At 36.7% G+C, this 24,516-nt stretch overlaps 1 protein-coding gene across 7 annotated transcripts in view; it reads right to left on the reverse strand.

Annotated features, from left to right (window-relative positions):
- Positions 1-24,516, reverse strand: part of SPIRE1 (spire type actin nucleation factor 1) — a 183,287-nt gene that overhangs the window by 82,243 nt on the left and 76,528 nt on the right. For all 7 annotated transcript variants that reach the window (XM_032875802.1, XM_032875800.1, XM_032875796.1 and 4 more), the window contains 2 exons: positions 14,301-14,534; positions 7,210-7,335 (listed from right to left, as the gene is read on the reverse strand). In XM_032875802.1, the coding sequence (XP_032731693.1) occupies positions 7,210-7,335; positions 14,301-14,534 (360 nt within the window). The remainder of the gene's footprint in view (positions 1-7,209; positions 7,336-14,300; positions 14,535-24,516) is intronic.

Consider the following 24,516-nt stretch of genomic DNA (forward strand, 5'->3'; position numbering starts at 1 on the left):
TAAACTTCATGAATCGATCTCTACTTGTTTTGAACATTTCTTCTGCATCCTCTTTCCCTCTCTTAGCTTCAAAGAATTGAAAAGTTAGGGCCTGGCTCTGGATTAGGCTTTGGCTGTAGGGAATGTTGTTTGATCTATCCAGACCATTAAAACTTTCTCCGTAACAGCATTTGCTTTCTTAATTAATATATACACTGGAGTAGCATTTTCATTTCTTTTAAGAACTTTCCCTTTGCATTCACAACTTGGCTAACTGGTACAAGAGGCCTATCTTTTAGCTTATCTCAGCTTTTGATATGCCTCCCTCATTAAGCTTAATCATTTCTAGCTTTCTGATTTAAAGTGAGAACCGTGCAACTTTCCCTTTCACTTGAACACTTACTGGCCCTTACAGGATTATTTATTTGGCCTAATGTCAATATTATTGTGTCTCAGGGAATAGGGACGCCCAAGGAGAGAGAGATGGGGAACAGCCAGTCGGTGGAATAGGCAGAATACACCTTTATCAATTAAGTTTGCTGTCTTATTTGGGCAGTTTGTGGTGCCCTAAAACAATTACAATAGTAACACTAATGATAACTCATCGCAGATCACCATAACAAATATGCAAGAATGAAAAATTCTGACATACTGCAAGAACTACTAACTGTGACATGGAGACAAGAAGTAAGCAAATACTGTTGGAAAAATGTTATTGATAGACTTGCTTGACACAGGGTTGTCACAAATCTTTAACTTCTAAAAAATAAAACCCACAGTATCCGTGAAATGCAATGAAGTATGCCTGGATAAAGTATTTTAAGATCTTTAGAAAAAAACATCATATTAACCGAGTATTTTAGTATGAGTGTGAATTTAGTGCTCTTAAAATGGCCACCATACATACATGAACACATATGGAAATAATCGTAATTTCAAGAAAGCAGCATACAATGCAGAGGGCAAAAAATCCATCTGGACCACGATAAGAGTTTACTTCCAAAACCTCAGTGCTGACAAGCAATTTATGTAATATAAATTCTGTAATTAAATGGTACAGAATGTTCTTAAGTATCAGGATTTCCACATATATTTTATAACTTACCTTATCAAGATTAGTAAATGAATTTTTATGTTCAATTTAAAGAATATCAAGAAACACTCTCACCATTTTATGGACCTGAGGGCTGGTGGGAGGTAAAGAAAGGATAGAAGAGAAAGTTCTGACTTACAGGGGAGGAAAGCATGTCAGTCAAGGCCCTGGTGAAGGTGCCTGGGCTAAGGATGCAGGTGTGTGGATGAGCATGGCTGGCCCAGAGGGGATGCTCAATTGCCTTGCCATTCCCTCAAGAAAGCCAGGGTGCAGAACTCTGGCTGTGTACCAAGCCAAATGTGGGAGGGCAGTTTCACCTAGCCTATGAAAGCCTATGGTCACACATAGGGAGGGGCCTGGGCTGGACTCCTTGGGTCAGACCTGTGATGACAAGAACCACTCATGAACAATTGGGAAAAATGAAACTGATGAAGAGGATTCACAATGATGAGGGGACTGGTGGGAGGCTACTGTAATGATCCAGGTTGGACATGTGACCCGAACTCCTGGTAAAGTGACTGAACCAGTCCACCCAGGAAAGGAAGTACATCCAGGAAGGGCTGATAAACTGGGAGAAAAATGTGGGAGTCAAGAGACTGGAAGATGGTCTCAGATGGCAGTGAGGGCTAGAGCTCCGATGGGGCAGAGGTTACAGTTAGGAAGGGGGAATGAGAGCCCAGGATTTCCAAGGTAGAATAATCACAGGTGCTTACAAGGCCTTAAGTGTGTTCAGGTAAGCAGAGTAGTGAAGTAGAGGGGAAGTCAAGGATACAGAGCTATAGTTTCTTTTATCAAAGAAATCACACAAGATGGTGGCAGATGACTGTTGGGTACACAACTAACGAATTGTTGAATACTACATCAAAAACTAATGATGTACTATAGACTGGCTAATTGAACATAATAATAAAAAATAAGTTAATTAAAATAAATAAATAATGTTAAGCAGGCAACTGAGGGAAAAAAAACCCAAAACTTGGAGATAAAAATATATCTGGAGATATTTAATGTATATTATATATAATGTATTATATATTCTATATATTATTTTATTATACATTATATAAATAGATATAAATATGCATTACATTTATACATAATATATAATAATATATTATATAATGTATATATGTATAATAATATTTGGAGATATTTAAATATATATTATACATTTTAACTATTTTTTAAATATATATTTTTCCTTTACAGAAAATCAGACAGTGTATTAAAAGAACAATTTTCTATTCCGCCTAAAGGTTTGGAAATGTATGTGTCAGAAACAAAGTCGACCAATAAAATCTATACCAAATAGTTGGAAAAAAAATAACAGAAGTGGACAGCACGGATTTTCTGTACAAGAAGAGCAGTTGTTTGGAAGCAGTAGAGGAGAGAGAATCTTACCAACCTTCATAACTACCAATCCCTGCGGGGCAGAGATAGGAAGCTATGCCAGAGAGCAGCTTCTCAAGAGAGGGAAGCAGCAGAAAGCACTACCCTCAGGGAAGGGAGCATTCTGAGAAGAGCCTGAGGGCACTGAGGAGTCCTCTCTAAAAATGGAGCAGTTTCCAGAGAGAAAAAAGGAAAAAGTAAGGAAACAGAGTAGGAGATGAGAAAACAGGACAGAACCAGAATCTCCAGAGAGCTAAATCTGGAATGGTGCCAGAGGATGACGTGATGAGATGGAGCTGGAACAGTCTCAGGAACCCCAGCCTTGGTCAGCGCCAGGCCAGTCTCTGCGGATACTGCCACACAGCCACCAGCCACTGTTGTTTTACTCTGCTTGTGAGATTTTTATTTAAAAAAACTCTGAAAATGTTTAAATTTCTTTCTTGGAACGTGTTTGACAAAGTTCTAATCAAGAGCAAAAAAAATTTTTTTTTAGCTTACTGGAACAGAATAGAAAAAAACACTTATTAACATGATTCTTAAAGCTCAGAAGTACGTGTTGGAAGGACTTCAACAGTGCATTTAATTTACTCTATTAACCCCATAGCACTATACTTATACTCTAAAAATAACACTTGTTTCTCTGGAGAAGGCAATCTCAAACTTAACAAGCTGGGGAAGACAATGACAAGCTTTAAAGGTAATCTTTCCTACTAAACCTTAATTGAGGATGTACTTTTGGATGTTTACTCTGAAGCATTTAATTGGATCTTATATCCTCTGGTTCTGTCCAAGAGGAAAAGCTAGCCCATGATGTATTTATAATTATTTTTCAAATAACACATAGTTCACCCTTTCCCACCCTTGAAGAGGCTTTCATCTTGGTCTAACTCTATAAAACCTAAAAAAAATAAACATAGCTTTTCATTGACCTATAACAAAAAGACAAACTATGAGCAGCATCCAGGCTAGGACAGAAAAGGAATGCTCAGAGCTCTTATTCATACATATAAAATGGATTTCTTTAAGGTTGTTCTGGATGACACATCTGTCACTACCAGAGCAAATTAATTAGTCTTACTAGGCTAGTATAGGTTAATATTTTCTTTCCACTCTTACACATCCTACTGTATCCCTCCTCAAACTCTGTCATCGTAAGGTTTAAACTAGTGCTTCAGATAAATTCTGTACTTCATTTCTAAAAGAAATGATACCCACCACCTATCATGTACTGAGCTCCTACTGTGTGCCAGATGCTATGCTGCTTTATATAGATCTCATGAATCTTCACAACCATCTGTATGATATACAATATGGTGATTCAACATGTAAATAAATTAGAGTGTTTCTCTTTGGACTCTACACATAACAGTTTAACTCTCAGACAGTGAAGAATAATAATGAAAGAAAATAGGAAAAATGAGATTATCAGCTATATTAATTCCAATCAGCTCCATTAAATATTTATCCAAATGCACTATAAAATATTTAAATTATCAAATGTGTAATCTCCTTCCTGAGTCTTTATCCTTTCCCCAAAAAGATATTATAGCTTTTAAAATCGAAAGAGTGGCAGAAAAATGGTGAGAAGCAAGTTATACAGGAAACGGAACTAAATCAGTAGCATTTTATTTCTCATTTGTAATGAAGCTTTACAAAAATCTGTTTTATAAAATGGATTCACACACTTTCATTTAAACAATAGATTAAAAAAATTAAGAATAGATTAATTTTAAACAAAATCAGAAATGAAAGAGAAGAAATAACAATTGAAACCACAGAAATACAAAGAACAAGAAAATATTATCAAAAATTATATGCCAACAAATTGGACAATCTGAAAGAAATGCATAAATTCCTATAAACATACAACCTCCCAAAACTGAATTAGGAAGACAGAAAATTTGAACAGATGAATACCAGCAATGAAATTGAGTAAGTTATTTAAAAACTCCCAGCAAACAAAAGCCTGGGACCAGACAGCTTCATAAGTAAATTCTATCAAACATATAAAGAAGAGTTAATATTTATTCTTCTCAAACTACTGCCAAAAAATAGAAGGAAAGCTTCCAGATTCATTCTATGAGGCCAGCATTACCCTGACACCAAAACCAGATAAAGACACCACAAAAAAAAAGAGAACTATAGGCCAATAATTCTGATGAACAGAGATGCAAAAAATCCTCAACAAAGTACTAGTAAACAGAATCCAACAATACAGTAAAAAAGTCATTCACCACGATCAAGTGGGATTTATTCCTAGGAAGCAAAAGTGGTTCAATATTCACGAATCAATCAATGTGATATATCACATCAAGAAGTTCTGGATAAAAACCATATGATCATTTCAACAGATGCAGAAAAGCATCTAACAAAGTAAACATCCATGCATGATAACAAATCATCAACAAAGTAGATTTAGAGGGAAAGGCCATATATGAAAAACCCACAGCTAATATCATACTCAATGCTGAAAACTGAGATCTTTTCCCCTAAGATCAGGAACAACACAAGCATGTCCACTCTCACCACTTTCTTTCAACATAGTCCTAGAAGTCCTAGCCTTAGCAATCTGACAAGAAAAAGGAATAAAAGACATCAAAATTGGTAAGGAAAAAGTAAAACTTTCACCATTTGCACATGACATGACACTATATATAGAAAACACTAAAGATTCTACCCCAAAACTACTAGAACTGATAAATGAATTAGTAAGGCAAAGGATACAAACTCAATGTACAGAAATCTGCTGCATTTCTATACACTAATAATGAAGCAGCAGAGAGAGAAATTAAGAAAACAATCCCCCCCAAGAAAAGAAAATCAATATCACTTACAATGAAACCAAAAATAATAAAATACCTAGGGATACACAAATAAGGTGAAAGATCTGTACTCTGAAAACTGTGAAAGAAAATGAAGACAACACAAACAAATAGAAAGATATTTCATGCTCATGGATTGGAATAACAAATATTGCTAAAATGTCCATATTACCCAAAGCAATCTATAGATTTAATGCAATTTCTATCAAAATACCAATAGCACTTCTGACAAAACTAGAATTTAATGCAATTTCTATCAGAATACCACTTTTCACAGAACTAGAACAATTAATCCTAAAATTTATATAGAACCACAGAAGGCCTCCAACAGCCAAAGCAATCTTGAAAAAGAAGAATAAATCTGAAAGTATTACAATCACAAATATCAAGATATATTATTAAGCTACAGTAATCAAAACAGTACAGAACTGGCATAGACACTGATAAAAATATAAAAAAGAGAACAGAATAGAAAACCCAGAAATAAATTCATGATTATATGGTCAATTAATCTTTGACAAAGGAGGCAAGAATATGCAGTGGGAAAAGAGTCTCTTCAACAAATGGTATTGGGGTAAACTGGACAGTTCTGTGCAAAAGAAAGAGACTTGGACCACTGTCTTTCACCATATACATAAATAAACTCAAAATGCATTAAAGACCTAAATATGAGACCTGAAACCATAAAAATCCCAGGCAGTAATTTTGCTGACATCGGCCATAACAAAATTTTTGGAGATTTGTCTCTTGAGGCAAGAGAAACAAGAGCAAAAATAAGTAATTGGGATTATATCAAAATAAAAACCTTCTGCACAGCAAAGGAAACAATCAACAAAACTAAAAGACAAGGTAACAAATGGAGGAAGATATTTGTAAATGACATATTCAATAAAGGTTTAGAATTCAAAATATATAAACAATTTATATAACTAACAAAGGAAAAAAAAAACAAATAATCCAATTAAAAGAATGGGCAGAAGACATAAATGGACATTTCTCCGAAGACACCCAGATGGCCAAGAGAAACATGAAAAGATCCTCACCATCACTCATCATCAGGGAAAAGGAAAATCAAACCCACAATGTGATATCACCTCACATCTGTCAGAATGGCTAAAATAAAAAATACAAGAAACAACAGGCATTGGCACGGAAGTGGAGAAAAAGGAACCCTTGTACACTGTTGGTGGGAATGCAAACTGTTGCAACCACTGTGGAAGACAATATGGAGGTTCCTCAAAAAATTAAAAATAGAATTACCACACAATCCAGTAATTTCAATAGTGGGTATTAACCCAAAAAATAGGAAAACACCAATTCAAAAAGATATATGCACCCCTATGTTTACTGTAGCATTATTTACAATAGCCACATTATGGAAGTAGCCCAAGTGTCCATAGATAGATAACTGGATAAAGATGATGTGGTACAGATATACAATGGAATATTACTCAGCCATACAAAAGAATGAGATCTTGCCATTTGCAACAACATGGATGGATCTAGAGGGCATAATGCTAAGCCAAATAAGTCAGAGAAAGACAAATACCATATGATTTCACTCATGTAGAATTTAAGAAACAAAACAGATGAACAAAGGAAAAAGAGACAAACAAAAAACAAATTCTTAACTACAGAGAACAAACTGATGATTGGCAGAGGGGAAGATGTGAAGGAGATTAACAGTACACTTAGGGTGATCACTGAGTACTATATAGAATTATTCAATCTTATATTATATATATGTCAACTATACTCCAATTAAAAAAAGATTTAATTAATTTTGCCTAAGTTGATTCTTTCCTAAATAATTTTCAGCACTCATCAACAGGATGGTAATAAATATTGTAAATATTATGATGGACAGTGTTGAAAATTCAGGTTAATTGTTCACAATGCCAATAACAAAAAAATAGTAGCACTCACCTCCTTTGCACTCTTAATTTTAGTCAGAAACGTATGCAGTTCCATTGTTTCTGCAAACAGTGCACGACATACTGCCTGATAATGATTTGGTGCCTCTGATTCAGTTGGAAGATGAGCAGCACATAACTACAGAAGAGGAAAATAAAATAATAATGCTCATTTATTATTTTGGGATTTTGGTATCTTAAAAATAGACATATCCCATATATTCATATTTTCATATCAGACAGCAAGGCAGTTCCCAGCATCCAAAGCCTAATGCATCACAAAACCATCAGTACAATCTACACAATTATATGGAAAAAGTGCTCTATTAACAAACATCCAACAGCACAGATGAACTTCATAGAATTCGCTAGCTTCTATTTGAAAATGATAGAGGACATTTGTAAAATTTTGGTTGCAAGCAGAAAGGGAACTACCATTTACTGAGTATTAATCATAACACAGGTGTTTTAATAGCTATCATTAATTTTTTTTACCATGCCAAGTACTTGTATTTGACATGTCAATATACAGCATAATAGCATTTACTCTTCAGTGTAACCCTGAATTATCTCCATTTTATAGCAAAGGAAACTGAGGCTAAGAGGACTCACGTGACTTGTCCACAGTCAGAAAGCTGACATGAGAGAGAAGAATTAAACATAGTCTTACAAGATTCTAAAGCCCAGGCTCATCCCAATACATACTGAATTGTGTAATGCAGTAAAAAGACATGGGTGCCTGGGTGGCTCAGTCAGTTAAGCATTTGCCTTCTGCTCAGGTCATAAACCTACAGTACCAGGATTGAAACGTGTGTCAAGCTCCCTGCTTAGCAGGGAGTCTGCTTTTCCCTCTCCCTCTGCTCTGCCCCTCCCCCACACTCCCTAACTAGTGCTCTCTTTCTTGATCACTCTCTCGCTCTCGAATAAATAAAATCTTAAAGAAAGAAAGAAAGAAAGGAAGAAAGAAAGAGAGGAAGGAAACCCATCAGATTGACAAGTGGATCATCAGTAAATGGAGACTGGAACAAAGAGGGTGGAGGGCAAAATAATTCCACTGGAGGTAGCTCCAGTCCCAATGTCTTCTACTGTACATAGTCCATAACCCCCAAACTACTGGTGGGTAAAAGATGCAAGTTAGCATCATACACAACAATTTAGAAAAATCAAACATCATTTAACTTATTAGATTGGAAAGACACTCTATCATGAGTCTAGTGCATGGTAATAATTTTACTTTTGTAAAGTAATAATTTTGTTTCCATGTATTACTTAGTTATGTTTTAAGGTACTTCATTTACTTTAAAAAGCTATGAGTTCTCCCCTAATTCTTCACTATATTCAGTAAATTTGATATTTGAATTCAATTACTGAAAATATACATTTTATTATATTTTAATAATTTCTATCCATTGGAGAGTAAAAGATATCTTTGTAGATTATATTATCTTTCATAATTTGGATTTTGTTTTCATTTGTAGTAAGTATCACATGGAACTTATTAGATAGATTACTATCTTTAATAAAGTATACTCTTCTCAAGAAAAGTATATTGGGTTTCAGTGAGAAATATTCTCCACAGTATCCAAAAGAAGGCTAAGAACTGATTTATCAGGAAGCATGAAAAGCAAAAATCTCACAAGCTACACAATGGAATATTACTCAACCATAAGAAAGAATGAAATCTTGCATTAGCAATGACATGGTTGGAACTACAGAGTATTATGCTAAGCAAAGTATGTTGGTCAGAGAAAGACAAATGCCATATGACACTGGTGTAAAGGTAATATCTAGGTCTAAAAATGTTTTTTAAAATGCATAGAACATAATCCTATGCATATATAAGATCCAAAGGAATCCACAAAGAACTATTAGAGTTATGTAATAAGCAATTTCAGCAAAGTTGTGGGATACATACACAAAGAGGTGTATTTCTGTATCAATGAATAATCAGAAAATGAAATCAAGAAAGCAATTCCATTTATAAAAGTATTAAGAAATGATCAAGAGGGGCACCTGGGTGGCTCAGTGGGTTAAGCCTCTGCCTTTGGCTTGGGTCATGACCTCAGAGTCCCGGGATCGAGCCCTGTGTTGGGCTCTCTGCTCAGCAGTGAGCCTGCTTACCCCCCTCTCTCTCTGCCTGCCTCTCTGCCTACTTGTGATCTGTCAAATAAATAAATAAAATCTTAAAAAAAAAAAAAAAAAGAAATGATCAAGCAATAAATTTAACCAAGGAGGTGCAAGATATACATACTGAAAACTATAAAACATTGCTGAAAGACCCAACTAGATAGAAAGAGGGCCCATATTCATGGGTTGGAAGACTTAATACTGTGAAAATGGTAATACTACACAAAGCGATGTAGACATTGAATGCAATCCCTAATACCAATGATTTTTTCTTTTCTTTTCAAGAAACAGAAAAGCTGATCCTAAAATTCATATGGAGTTGCAAGGGGCCTCAAATAGCCAAAACAATTTTGAAAAGAACAAAGTTGGAAGACTTATAGGTTGAATTTCAAAACTCACTATAAAGTTACTGTAATCAAATCAATGAGGTATATAAGGAAAGACCTATATACATCAACGGAATAGAACTGATAGTTCAGAAACAAACCCATATATCTTTGGTTGATTAATTTTTGACAAAAGTACCCAGACCATTAAATGAGAAAAGAACAGTCTCTTCAACAAATGATGTTAAGAAAACTGGATATCCACATACAGAAAAATGAAGTTCACCCTTAACTCATACTATAGATATAAAAATTAACTCAAAACAGATCAGAGACATAAATATAAAAGCCCAAAGTATAAAACTCTCAGAGGAAAACATAGGGATAAACCTTCTTGTTCATGGAGTTGGTAATGATTTTTTAGATATGACCAAAGCATAACCAATAACAACAAAATAGATAAACTAGACTTCAACAAAATTAAAAGTTTTTGTACATCAAGGGAATTAAAGGGCCCATATTATGGGAGAAAATATTTGCAAATCAGATATCTGATAAGGTCTATTATTCAGAATTTTAAAGAACTCTTTTTTTAAAAAAGTTTATTTATTAGGGAGAGAAAGAGAGAGAAAGTGGAAGCTAGGGAAGAGGGAGAGAGAGAATCCCAAGCAGGCTCCACACCCAGTGCTGAACCCAACATGGGGCTCCATCTCAAAACCCTGAGATCATTACCTGCGTTGAAAACAAGAGTCAGATGCCTAATTGACTGAGCCACCCAGATGCCCCCATATAGAACTCTCAAATGCAACAAAAAGACAACTCAATTTAAAAATTGACTTATACAGACATTTTTCCAAAGAAAATATACAACTGACCAAAAAGCACATAAAAAGATGCTCAATACCATTAGTCATTTGAGAAATGCAAGTCAAAACCACAATGACATACCATTCAGACCCAGTAGGATGGCTACAAAAACCACCACCGAAAATGGAAAATAAATGTTGATGAAAACGTGGAGATACTGGAACCCTGGTGTATTACTGATAGAAATGTAAAATGGTACCGCCACTGTGAAAACAGTTTGGTGATTTATCAGAAAGTTATCATGTGCTCCAGCAATTCCACCCTTAGGTAGATTTATATGAACAACATGGGTCTGAACTGCTCAGGTACACTTACATGCAGATTTTTAAAATATAAATACAGTCTTGTATTTGTAAATGTATTTTCTCTTCTGTATGGTTTTCTTAGTAACATTTTTTCTAGCTTACTTTATTGTAGGAATACAGTATATAATACATATAACACACAAACTATGTATTAACTGACTGTTTACATTATCAGTAAGGCTTCTGGTCAACACTTGGCTTGCTTAGCGATTAAGTTTTTGGGGAATCAAAAGCTATATGCAAATTTTCAGCTGTGCAGGGGGACAATGTCCCTAACCCCTGCATTGTTCAAGGGTCAACTGTTTATCAAAAAGTCTAAAAATCTAGTGCTCAAACAAAAGCTTATATATCAATGTTCATACCAGCAACCATACATATTAGCCCAAAGTGGAAACAATTCAAATGTTCTGAACTGATACATGGAAAAACAAAATGTGGTATATACAGACAGTGAAATCTTACTCATTCATAACAAGGAATAATGAACCTTAACACCATTATGCTAAGTAAAAGCAGCCAGACACAAAAGGTCATATATTGTATGATTCCATTTATATGAAATTCCCAGAATACAGAAATCCACAAAGTCAGAAAGCTGATTTAGTGGTTGCCAGGGGCTGAAAGGTGAAGGGCAACAAGTGATGAGTATGGGGTTTCCATTTGAGGTGATAAAGAAGTTCTGGAACTAGGTAGTGGTTATGGTTGAACAATACTGTGAATGTACTTAATGCCACTAACTGTACACTTTAATTTAAATGATAAGTTGTATGTGTATTTTACCACAATTTAGAATATGTTTTTAAAACTTCACAAAGAATAATCAAATTCCGCAAAATCTCCTTTGAGACAGAGGAGAAATAATCCAAGTGGTTATTTCAGTGTCCATGAACTGCTTGATTTTTATTTTGTTCTTTGTTCCTAAATGCATCGTTTCATTTAATCCTAACAACAACCCAACCGATAGATACGGAAACTGAGATTTAAAACAGCTGAGTAATTTACCCAAATCACATAGCTAAGGCAGCAGAACTGGAGTCAAACCCAAGCAGTCTACCTCTAGATCTAAGCCAGGTTCTTATGCACTCTAGAATCAATATGTATTACTTTTATATTAAAGAAAGTAATGTTTTTAAAGTATTTACGCATACAGCATGGTATATAGTAAGCATACAACAAAACCATCTTTTACAGTTACCAAACTCTGCATTATCCACCATGTACCCTTTTTCTCCCTTACTCTGTCCTATGAAGTGGAGAAGGCTCTCTGAGCCTTAGTTCTTCCATGTGTAAAATGGTTATAAAAATGCCTTCCCAATCCACCTCAGAGTGTTACTGTCAACTATGTATCATGTTAAAAAATAAATTACAATATTAGTTGAATAAGAATGACTATTCAGGGAAGAAGTTACATACTAAAGAGGTCTTGTTCACTAAGAATTAAAAACAAGCTATCTCCAAGTTTCTAAATATTCTATTATTTATATTATTCAAATACAGTTTCATATTTCCACTTTAAAAAAGTAAAAAGCAGCTATATTCCTTCAGTTAATTCTTGTCTTCCCTTTCTACAAAGTAAACAAGAAATTGGTTACAGTTTACTAACTGGAGATTTTAACCCACTAATCAAACCACAAACTCTACGTATCTCTATATGGCCATGAATAATGGGTTTTATGATATGTAAACACCCTTTTAATTATTTTTCATATTATGATAGCAGTAACATAGGTAGGAGGCAAGATGAAATAGCTCAAATTAAAAAAATAGAAAAATGAAATGAAAGTTACTGGATCAAATTGCTGAATGTCCTAGAATTTTTGTTTTATAAGTCAACATATTCAATGTCATTGAATAAGAATTGTAAGATTCCAATAAATCTCTAGCACTCATCTTCTAAATCTGTAGTATAAGAGAGCAATTTGGCAATGACATCTACCATTCTACTGGTCAGGTGGGTGTTCTCCTCCTCATTCACCACTCCCTGTTCACTGCCCCCTACATCCTCCCTACCAAAAAGCTTTTTAAAGGCATAAGTATGTTTATGTCTTAATGGAAATTTTTCTACTCTTCAATTTTTATCATTATCATTGGTCAACAATGGAACAAATAGGTTATTTGTGGGCTGTAGAAAGTTTTAACTGGCCTTTAAGTGTACATATTTCAAAATATATTTTAACAACTAGAAAATATAAAATGAATAAAATGTGTGAACTTTCTATCTGCATGCATGAGGATTTTACCTGCATAAGCTGTTAATTTAAAATGAAAAGTACTTCAAGTATTAAAAGAGCTAAAGAATATATCTGAATTTCATAAGCATCATAACTGTAGAGTCCTGTTCTAGAGTTCTCAGGAGATTTATGATCTAAGAAGGGACAAGAAGCAGGGTATGCTGCAGTACACCTGAAAAGTACGGTCTTCAAGGTTTCTCTCTATTCTTGTCTATAGGACACTTTTAAAAACATTGGAAAATAAGTGATATATAAGCAACACTGCTTACAAAATCTAGTAAACATCATATGTAAATAACTCTAAACAGAATGCTCTTTTAAAGCTAAGCTGATAAATCTTAATTTTAATCTGTGCATTTGGCATTATGTCCTTCAAGTACAACAGAAAGTTTAAGGAGAAAATTTCATTCAAGCTATAAAACTTGTTTCATTACATATAAATATCACTAAGTAGGTCAAGAAAACAAAGTAAAACAGCTGTGATATTTGAGATGCAGAATTGTCATATAAATTAGTGGATCACGATTGTTATTTATTCCATAAAAAAGGAAAATGCAGGTCAACTGAAGACATCATGTGGTTAAGTTAGTGTATAATATGTAATATTAAGGCATATATGATATCTAAAAGGGGTTTCCTGAGAGTTATAATTCAATCACAAACAGCCATGTTGGGCACCTGGGTGGCTCAGTTGGTTAAGCGACTGCCTTTGGCTCAGGTCATGATCTGGAGTCCTGGGATCAAGTCTTGCATCTGACTTCCCCTGTCTCATGTGCTCTCTCTCTGTCCCTCAAATAAATAAATAAATAAAATCTTAAAAAAAAACCGGCCATGTTGAGGTTGTGAACAAATCACAAAACCAGGACTGTTTTAGTTCCTTATTCCTTTCACTAATAGCTGAAGATCTAAGACCTTTTATTAGATGCTTAATTCTCATTTACTTTTTTTTTCAGTTTATAACTTTTTTCCCATATGCTTTTTTTAAAAAGTTTCTATTTAAATTCCACTTAGTTAACATACAGTATAATATTAGTTTCAAGCGTACAACACCTGGTGCTCATCACAACACAGGCACTTCTCAAATCCCATCACCTATTTTCACCACCCCCCTGTAACCACTAGTTTGTTCTCTACAGTTTAAAGTGAAATAACAACTCTTAAAAAAAGAAATACTTAAAGCAATTTTACAACTCAAAAAAAAAAAAAAAAAGAAAAAGAAAAGAAATACTATGTAAATTGCCTCTTTACCTTCATGACATCTCTATATGACCGGATGGCTGAAACTTTTCTCTTTTCATCTTCTTCATCTTCCAGGCCTTCATCTGCAGCCTCATAGCCTTCATCGTTGCTGCCATCAGCTTCCACTGTATTGGCCATGTGATCAATGAGCTGCTCCAGAGGGGGGCTTAACTCCCTTTCTTCATTCTCCTTCAAACCATAGTCCAGTGCTTTATAAATAACAATTCCCAGAGATTCAATAACCTAGGGACATTAAAGAAGGTGATTAATGAAGATGACTAAACAGCTTTACAGAGCTAATCACAAGACATAAAATATTTAGTATGACACTTAAGCTAGGTTTAATATATTCCATTTCAGAAACTGATAACAAATTAGATTTGAGGGGATATTTAAGTCTCACCTATGCATTAAAAAAACAATCCCAAATGGGAATTTTTTTGTAATTTCTTCAATCCAGTAGATAACAATACACAAACCTTTCTGTTTTCTTAGATTTATACTATACACTAAAATCTGTATTATCCATTCATATAAAATACTAACCAGGTTAGTTTTCCACATTGCCAAAAGATATTTCTGAGATCAGAAAGAGCTATCAAAGAGCTCTTATATCGGTGTTTATCAAAGTCTATTTCATAAAATACCAGTGATCTGAGAGATTGAAAACTCAGTTACTAGTAGCAGCTAACTTAAGCTAAAACAACAACAAAAAAATCTATATATAGCTACACACTGCTCATTGAGTTCCATTTAATTATTGGAACATATTTCTCATATGATATAAACAAATGAAAGACTTTTTCAAACTCTGATTTCATTGTGGTGGATAGATAATCTTCCTTCCCCACAACCCCACCAATAGTACCCTGTGAAATATAAACCTGCTTTAGGAACACTGGGTATATATCACTGTCTAATATCACCCTCACAGATGCTCTAGACTTCTGCCAATATAGGTATTCTACTCTATTCCTCAACACAGCCTTTCTTTTCTGCTCAGAAGAATCATATATAAACAATCCTTCTGTTTTATTTTGCAATGTTGATGGCTCATTTCACCTTAGCTATTTTGTGGGGAAGAACATAGGCAATGAAGCCAAAGATTTAGGATTAAATGCTGACGTTTGGGGTGCCTGGATGGCTCAGTCAGTTAAGTGTCTGCCTTTTGCTCAGGTCGTGATCCCCGAGGAGCCTGCTCCTTGCCCTTCCTTTGCCCCTCCCCGTCCCCCAGCTTGCGCTCTCTTGCTCTCTCTCTCTACTAAATAAATAAAATCTTTAAAAAAAATAATAATGCTGACTTTCACCACTAACCATTTGACTCAGGGCAAATTATTTATTTTAGTCATGATTTTTCTTATCTGTAAAATGAGTATCAATGATTATCTACATCTCATGAGATTTTAAGACTAAATGTTATCTCCCTCTCTTACTTGCCCCAGGTCTCCCTTTTCCAGTGTTTATTCAGCTACCCCCATAAATAAACAAACAAACAGATCTATCCTTTTCTTCATCCCACTTGTAGCCATCATCAATACTGTCTATTTTAAAAAGTTTTTTAGGTGGTATCGAAGAAAAGGAAAAGTCAGAAGATTTAAAGACAAATTAAACACAATAGAATTATTGTCATCACATATATACTATAGTCCTTAAAAGCACTCAGGGAATTCACTCAAAAAAATCTCCACAAAATCTGAAATTTACCTTATCAAGTGAGATAGTATTTTCTCAACACAAGTTTCAAAATGAATATGACTTAAAAATTCAACTTCTGATTTTTAAATAATACTGTTTTTTTTTACTATTTCTCATAGAAAATACAGAATATTTTCATTGACTTGTATAGTCTGACTGGAACTCTAATCCTTATTTTCAAAGTTGAAGGGAACAAAAGAAAAAATAAACAATCAGGACCACATCAAAATAAAAGCTTTTATACTGTGACGGAAATAATCGACAAAACAAAAAGGCAACCTACTTTAGATATTAGATATTTGCAAATGGGATATCCAGTAAGGGGTTACTATCTAAAATACATAAAAAACTTCTATAAGTCCACATCAAAAAACAATCAAGTCAAAAAAGCGCAGAGGACCTGAATAGACATTTTTCCAAAGAAGACAGACAGATAGCCAACAGATACATGAAAAAATGCTCAATATCACTAATCATCAGAGAAATGCGAATCCAACACACCATGAGATATGACCTCACAACTGTCAGAATATCTAAAATAAAAAAGACAAGAATAACAAGTGTTGGTGAGGATACAAAGAAAAAGGAACCTTCATGCACTGTTTGTAAAATGTAAATTGATATACCCACTGTGGGAAACTGTATGGAGGTTCATCAAAAAATTAAAAATAGAAATTGCCATAAAATAAAAAAAAACAAGAATTGCCAATTAAATCCTCCACTACTGAATATTTATCCAAAGAAAACAAAAACACTAATTCGAAAGGATATATGTACCCTTATGTTTATCGCAGAGTTACGTACAATAGCCAAGATATGGAAGCAACCTAAGCGTCCACTGATAGAAAAATAGATAAGGAAGATGTGGCACGCATGTTCATGCACGCACACACACACACAAATATTACGCAGTCATAAAAAAGGATGAGATCTTGCCATTGCAACAACATGGATAGACCCAGAGGGTATTAAGCTAAGTGAAATAAATAAGACTGGGAAAGACCAATACTATATGAGTGCACAATATGTGCAATCTAAAAAACAAAACAAATGAATAAATACAGAGAACAAATTGGTGGTTGCCAGAGGAGAGGGGCATTGGGGGATGGGCACAATGGGTGAAGGGGAATGGGAAATAAAGGATTCCAGTTATAGAATGAATAAGTCACATAAAAGGCACACCATAGAGGCAACTGGGTGGCTCAGTCAGTGAAACATTTGCCTTCTACTCAGGTCATGACCCCAGGGTCCTAGGATTGAGCCCTGTGTCAGGCTCCCTGCTCAGTGGGAAGTCTGCTTCTCCCTCTCCCTCTGCTCCCCACCAACTCATGCTCTCTCTGAAATAAATAAAGAAAATCTTTTTGAAAAAAGGCACAGCATAAGGAATATAGTCAATGATCCTATAATAGTGTTGTGATGGGCACAGCATAATGTATATACTTGTGGAATCACTCACTATGCTGTACACCTGAAACTAATGTAACACTGTGTGTCAATTACACTCAAAAAAGTAACAAAAGATGACACACAAAATTAACCATCACAAGTTTATCCCTTGTGAATCTGGCACTCATACTCATCTCCTTAGCCTCCTTAAAGTCCATTCTACTATGCTATCAAGTCTGCTGCTTCAGGACAGTGGGAAACATAGTAAGACCAGTGAATTACACTGTATTTCCTATCGAGTTCCCTGATCAGAAGTAATGCTGTGTGGAATACAATGATGGTGAATAAGGCATTTTATAAATCCTAGTTAAAAAAAAAAAAAAGATTTATTTATTTATTTGAGAGAGAGAGATCACAAGTAGCCAGAGAGGCAGGCAGAGAGAGAGGGGGAAGCAGGGTCCCTGCTTAGCAGAGAGCCCGATGCGGGGCTCCATCCTAGGATCCTGAGATCATGACCTGAGCCACAGGCAGAGGCTTTAACCCACTGAGTCACCCAGGCACCCCTATAAATCCTAGTTTTGGCAGAAGCAGTGCATGCGAGGAAGGCAAATCCATATCAAAAGTAAGTAACTCTTCCAGTAAGAACAAAATGCCGCCCCTTCCATGGTGGAAGCAGTCCTATGTACTCAACCTGCTGCCAGGCTGATTGGCTGATCACCCAGGGGAACAGTGCCATATTGAGGACATAGAGTTAGTCTCTGCCTGGTGGCAGATCCGTCTCTCCACCAGTGGCTAAAGCTAGATCAACCCTGGTGAATGGAAATCTACGTTGAAAAGCTCCTGCAAAGTCTCCATCCCTGCCATTGTAGCCATGTTCACAAGCCCACTGTGTGATAACAAGGTAGCCGGGAAAGGAGGCTGACTGGTGTCCACAAAACAGGTCATCTCATCCATTTGAATATTAAAATCCTTCTCTTGGGGTGCCTAGGTGGCTCAGTGGGTTAAGCCTCTGCCTTTAGCTCAGATCATGATCTTAGAGTCCTGGGATCGAGCTCCGCATTGGGCTCTTTGCTCAGCAGGGAGCCTGCTTCCCTCTGTCTGCCTCTCTGCCTACTTGTGGTATCTCTGTGTGTCAAATAAATAAAAATTTTAAATAAAATAAAATAAAATCCTTCTGTAATGAAGTCACTCTTTGGTGAGCATTCACCTGAGACAAATATCTTCACTTTTTTTTTTTTTTTTTTTTTGCCCAGAGAAGTCTATCCACGTATCTATTCCCCAGATTTCCTTTTCACCAATATGGCAATCATATTCCCTCCAAGCAAAGTGCACAGCCAGGTATACTTTTCAAAGTTCTGCCCACTGGGAGGATTCCCCTTCAGCACTGTCCTTCAGTGACATCCCTGAAAGGGGCTACATGCTAACTGTCCACTTTCGACTGGCACCTGCATATTATACAGAACCATCTGTAAACCAGGCCCAGGTCTTCTCTTCTTCTGTCAGCTGATTGAAGAACTCCCCAGAAGGCAAAAAGGGTAGAGGCTAGGAAAGAGAAGGGAGTGTAGCAGAAGTACCTCTGGGCAGTGCTTTCTGGGCCCACTTGCACCCAATCACAGGTATGCCATTCCAAGTGATGATGCAGTGTTGCTATGCACACCCAACTTCAAGGTTTAAAGAGTCAGACAATACCCAGTTCATGATGGGCAACTCAGGTCACATGGTAACTTGATGGACTGTGGTTAAGTGTTCAGTCTGTACTGTGGCCCAGTAGCTGGCCAAGAGCTGCTTCTCAAGAGGAGAATAATTATCCACAAAGGATGGCAGGGCTTTGCTCCAAAATCCTAAGGGTCTGCACTGTGATTTGCCTATTGGGGCTTGCTAAAAGCTCCAAACAGCAGCTCTATCCACTGCCAATTCAAGCACCATTGGATTTGCTAGACCACATGGCCCACGTGACACGGCAGCTTACAAGCAACCTGGACTTGTCGTGGAGCCTTCTCTTGTTCTGCTTTTCACTCAAAACTAGAAACTTTCTGGGTCATTCGGTATAGGCCAGAGTAATACAATATATTTATAGGAATATGTTGCCTCCAAAAGAAGCTACTAGCCATTATGCCTCCTTTGTGTTGTGGGTTTGGGGGTGGGGACTGATGCAAAAACTTATCCTTCACCCTAGAAAAGATAGCTCTGAACCACACCACTGGACTCCTAAAACTTTCACTGAGGTGAAAGTCCCCTGAATTTTTATCAGATTTATTTCCAATGTTCTAACACATAAATGTCTTACCAATAAATTTAGAGTAGTTGCTATTTCTCACTCACTAGGGCCAACCAGCATAATATCATCAATGTAATAGACAAGTGTGGTATCTTAGAGAAGAGAAAGGCAATCAAGATCCCTGTGAACTAAATTATGACACAGCTCTAGAAAGCTGATACACCCATGAAATAGGCCAGTGAAGGTGTCCTGCTGGCCTTGACAGGTGAAAGCAAACTGCTTCTGGTGGTCTTATTGACAGGTATAGAGAAAGAACATTTGTCAGATAACAGCTGCATACTAGGTACCAGGGAATGTGTTAATTTACTCAAGCAATGAAGCCACATCTGGTATAGCAGCTGCAGCTGAAGCCACCATCTGGTTAGCTTACAATAATACAGTGTCCTTCTCCATGATCCATTTGTCTTCTGCACAGGCCAAATAGGCAGGCTGATTAGAAATGTGGGAATCGCTACTCCCGCATCCTTCAAGTCCTTGATGGCGGCACTAGTCTCTGTAACCCCACCCCTCCACCCTGAGAAATGTGCTACTGCTTTTAGTGTACCACTGTCCTACACAGAGGCAGTTCTAGTAGATTCTACTTGGTGTTCCCCACCAAAAGAGCTTTACTTCATTGGTCAGGTAATGAATATGGGGATTCTGTCAAATGCAAAGTATATTTATTCTGATTACGCATTCCAGAATTAGAGAATAAATAGATTCAGGATGGGCTCACAGATACACTGGCCTCTCTGTGAGATGGACCTGAGCGACAACCTCACTGATCATCTGACCTCTGTAAACTGGTAGACCGCAGTGACGTTTCTGGGTCTACTAAAATCAGTGTCCGTTCAGAGCCAATACCCTGTCCTTCCCAAATAATCTGATTAATTCCTTTCCCCAGTGCAGTGCATCCCCCTTGGGGATGGTTGGAAGGAAAATTAACAATGTAAATTTTTAGTAGTGTAGAGGGGTCCTTCCTCAGCAGGACATGGCCTCTCCTTCATACAAAGGGTTCTGGGTCTGTAAATGGCTCAAGTCTGGGAATTGACTAAGGGGAGTCATAACTGAGTTTTCATGATTCAAGTTAGACTTCTGTTCACTTAACCTAGAACTTTTTCTGTTTATACAGGTCAAGTAAGAATTTAGTGGGCTTCCTATCTATTTTACTTCTAGGAACACCATGATCAAGTAGCCAATGCCATCAGACTATTATAGGCACCAGACTATTCTGATTGCTGCTTTGACTCTATAATTCATTATGCTAACCAGATCAACTTTGCCTGTGGTCACTGAGTACTATCACCTGGTCTCTGCACTCCAGGATCCAACTACTCCCTTGCATTTAGGTTCCCCAAATCAGTGACTGCAGGGCCCCTTCTGTAAAGTCTAACCTACGAAGAGTGATCACAGAGCTCTCCAAGGATACCAGGGCTCCCCTCATAAATTTGTTTCTCACAGTCATGGTAAAAGGTGTGTCTAGACAGACATTCCCAGAGCAGCAGAGTAGGTCTTAAATGACAAATACACTCTAAACATTTCCAACTTTTTTCTCATCTTACTATGATTTACTTTTCCAACCTTGTTTTCTTTTATCATCACTCATGTACACTGTTGTCCGACTGTACTGGTTTCTTACTCTTTCCTTTATTTGCTCTATACTTTGCCTTTATGACATATTCAGTATTGTTTCTACTTTCTACATGGACTTTCTCCTGTAATTTTGTATGTTCAAATCCTATTCATTTTTCCATCTCCCCAATCAAAGAAATCTCTTCCATGATGACTTGCTGACCCTGATTAGCAGCTGCCAGCTGTCATCACATTACAGTCTCTACCCACTGTTCTTCCCTGAGGAAAACAATCATTTTTTTTTTCCTTCAAAATCGCCATGATATTAACTCGTACCTTTATATGGTACACTCCACTTTTTAACTTGGATTATAGTTAATTATGTACCTATCTTAATTCCCCCCAAAGGTTAAACTCCTTGAAGGCAAAAATCCTCTAGGATTCATCTTTGTCTTTACATTATTTTACAAACAGCAAAGACTTAATAGTTAATGAAAGAATGAACCAGGGCGCCTGGGTGGCTCAGTCGTTAAGCGTCTGCCTTCGGCTCAGGTCATGATCCCAGAGTCTTGGGATCGAGCCACGCATCGGGCTCCCTGCTCGGCTGGAGGCCTGCTTCTCCCTCTTCCACTCCTCTCTTGCTGCTTGTGTTCCCTCTCTCACTATCTCTCTCTCTGTCAAATAAATAAAATCTTGAAAAGAAAAAGAAAGAATGAACCAAAATATAAATTCTTTCCACTCAGACTTGGATGGTTGAAAGTTGGATATGGAATTTATAGACATAGGCAAACATACCTGCCACTTCAACCTCACTGCAACAGACCACTATAGTCGTGATCCAGCCCTGAATAGCCTCTAAAACTTTCTAGAGGGTCTGTCTCTTAGCTTAAGGATAAACTAAATCTAACCTGGTTCAAACATCCTAAATCTATTCACCTTTCCTGATTTATGTGTGAACCATGAAGTAGTTCTGGATCTAACCAAGCCTCTTGGGAACACAGCATAACAAGGCTGGGCATTACTCGACTGACGTGTGTGTGTACCAGGTGACTCACTACCTCCATGGACTGAGGGAACTTCTAACCTTTTGCTAAAACATATACCCAGTTTGTTAGATAGTCTTGAGCTATGGAACGGGGATGACCACCAGAACAATAATTAAAGCATAACTGTACCTAGACATACCAGCTTGCCTAGATATATACTTCCTTAGACTCTTAGAAACTCACTTGCCAAAACCTCTGGAAATGTTAAGAAAACCGATGGGAAACAACAGTGTCAGATCTAAAATATTCATCTGAACTACCAGTCTCCAGGCAGCTGGAAAATCATCGTTCATGTCCTGTCACATTGGCTCCACCCCCCCTCACCCCTGCCCCAGACACTTCCAGATACTCTAACATTCAATAAAGCGAACAGGAATTACAGCATAAAACCTTCAAGTTAAATGGAACAAGTGAAGCGCACTAGAAAGCTGTGCTTTTTAAGCCCAACCAACTGATAAAGGGTGGAGGAAAGAAGGCATTGAATAAAAACCACATATTCTCAAATTTGAGGCTGCTACATCATCATGACTTATTACCTCCCATGAGTGATAGCTCGATATAAAGCCCTCCAGCTCAGGGTAGAGACACATGAATGGAACTGAGTGTTCTCTGGCCCCTAGACCCAGCCACGTCATCACGGAGGGCAGCCTCACTACAGAGCAACAGCACACTCACCAACACCAATGTTTCATGTAAAGCACTCAAGGTTGATGTCAGCCCACTGAGCCGACATACAGTCTTCCTCTTACCATGCTAACTCCCTTCATCTGGCCCCTCTTCGGATTAACTTGTACTTCCTAAAAATATCTGAGTCCATCTTTGTCTCCTTTACTGAATGTAAACTTCTTTAGGACAGCGATCAAGTATGATTCTTCCTGGTATTTGCTACAATGCCTAGCACAGAGTATGTGTTTTAAAATCTTTGCTAAACACATTAAAGTTATATAATAGCACAAAAGTCTTTAATGCCAAGTCTGATGAAATGGTACAACCTATACCAACATTGTCAAGCAAGGTGCCTCAAACAAACAGCAGCTGCTACTGCCTTCACATCATGCCTCATGGCCAAAAGCCCCTCTTCTCCTGCCTAAAAATTAAAAACAGTTTCTTCAACTCTTCAGGTCCCTTTGCTAATTAGATGATGAGATTTCCTTATACTTGTATAACATTTTATTAAGAACATGTTTTCCTTTGTCACAATCCTGTGAGGTAGACATTATCTCCATTTTAAAGATGAGAAAACTTAAAAGAGGGTCAATAAATTGTTTAGTACCGGTTAAGAAGTAACAAAGCCAGGACTCCAAACTGGCTTTGCTACTTAGGAGATTCCATGTCCAGAATTCTACTGTAACTAAGCTGCACATCTGAACATCTCCTAGTCTGCCAACATCTGCCCAAAATGTGGCATCCAGTATTAAATCCTATGCCACATGTAGTACAATCATTAAAGAATACCAAAAATAGGCATCTTCCTTGTTCTACATCACATACTTCTATACCCAGTTTTGTATTCAGATTTCTGCTAAATCATTAAATTGCTGACATTTTAGGTTTATATTCAACCAGAGTGATAAGTAATACACACCACATAATAGTTAGCCATCTTTCTATCTTAGTAGAATAAGTGAAACATAATTGTAGCTAGTGTTTGTAAAGAGATTATATAATCCTGGTAAAAGGATTTATCTCAAATCTATTTTACCTTTGTATTTTGATTGATTTTTTAGAGTTCCTAAGAGTCTACCAGCTAATTCATTTACTATCATTTCTAAACTTTAAAATCTGCCAATATGGGTATGCCTTCTGAGTCTTCGTAAAATTGATTTAAATGTTAAATAGGGTAGGGGCACCTGGGTGGCTCAGTGGGTTAAAGCCTCTGCCATCAGCTCAGGTCATGATCCCAGAGTCTCTGCTCAGCAGGGAGCCTGCTTCCTCCTCCTCCTCTCTCTCTGCCTGCCTCTCTGCCTACTTGTGATCTCCGTCTGTCAAATAAATAAATAACAAAATCTTAAAAAAAAAATGTTAAATAGAGTAGTTGCAACTAAGAAACCCTTCAGAACACCAGAGACCATTTTCTCAAGCTGACACTGATTACAAGGTAACCCTTACTGATCTGACACTTCTCTACCTTGCTCACAAAAATATAAAAGATTTAATAAAATTTCCTGCTGCAATCTCTAAATACTAACCAAGGTAGCCTCACATCTAGTCAAATCTATCCAAAGAAAGCACATTTAGTGAATCTAGCTAACGTCCAGTGCACACAGTG

Source organism: Lontra canadensis, unplaced genomic scaffold, assembly GCF_010015895.1.
Source record: "Lontra canadensis isolate GAN:19392208 unplaced genomic scaffold, GSC_riverotter_1.0 scaffold57, whole genome shotgun sequence".
Lineage (NCBI taxonomy): Eukaryota > Metazoa > Chordata > Mammalia > Carnivora > Mustelidae > Lontra > Lontra canadensis.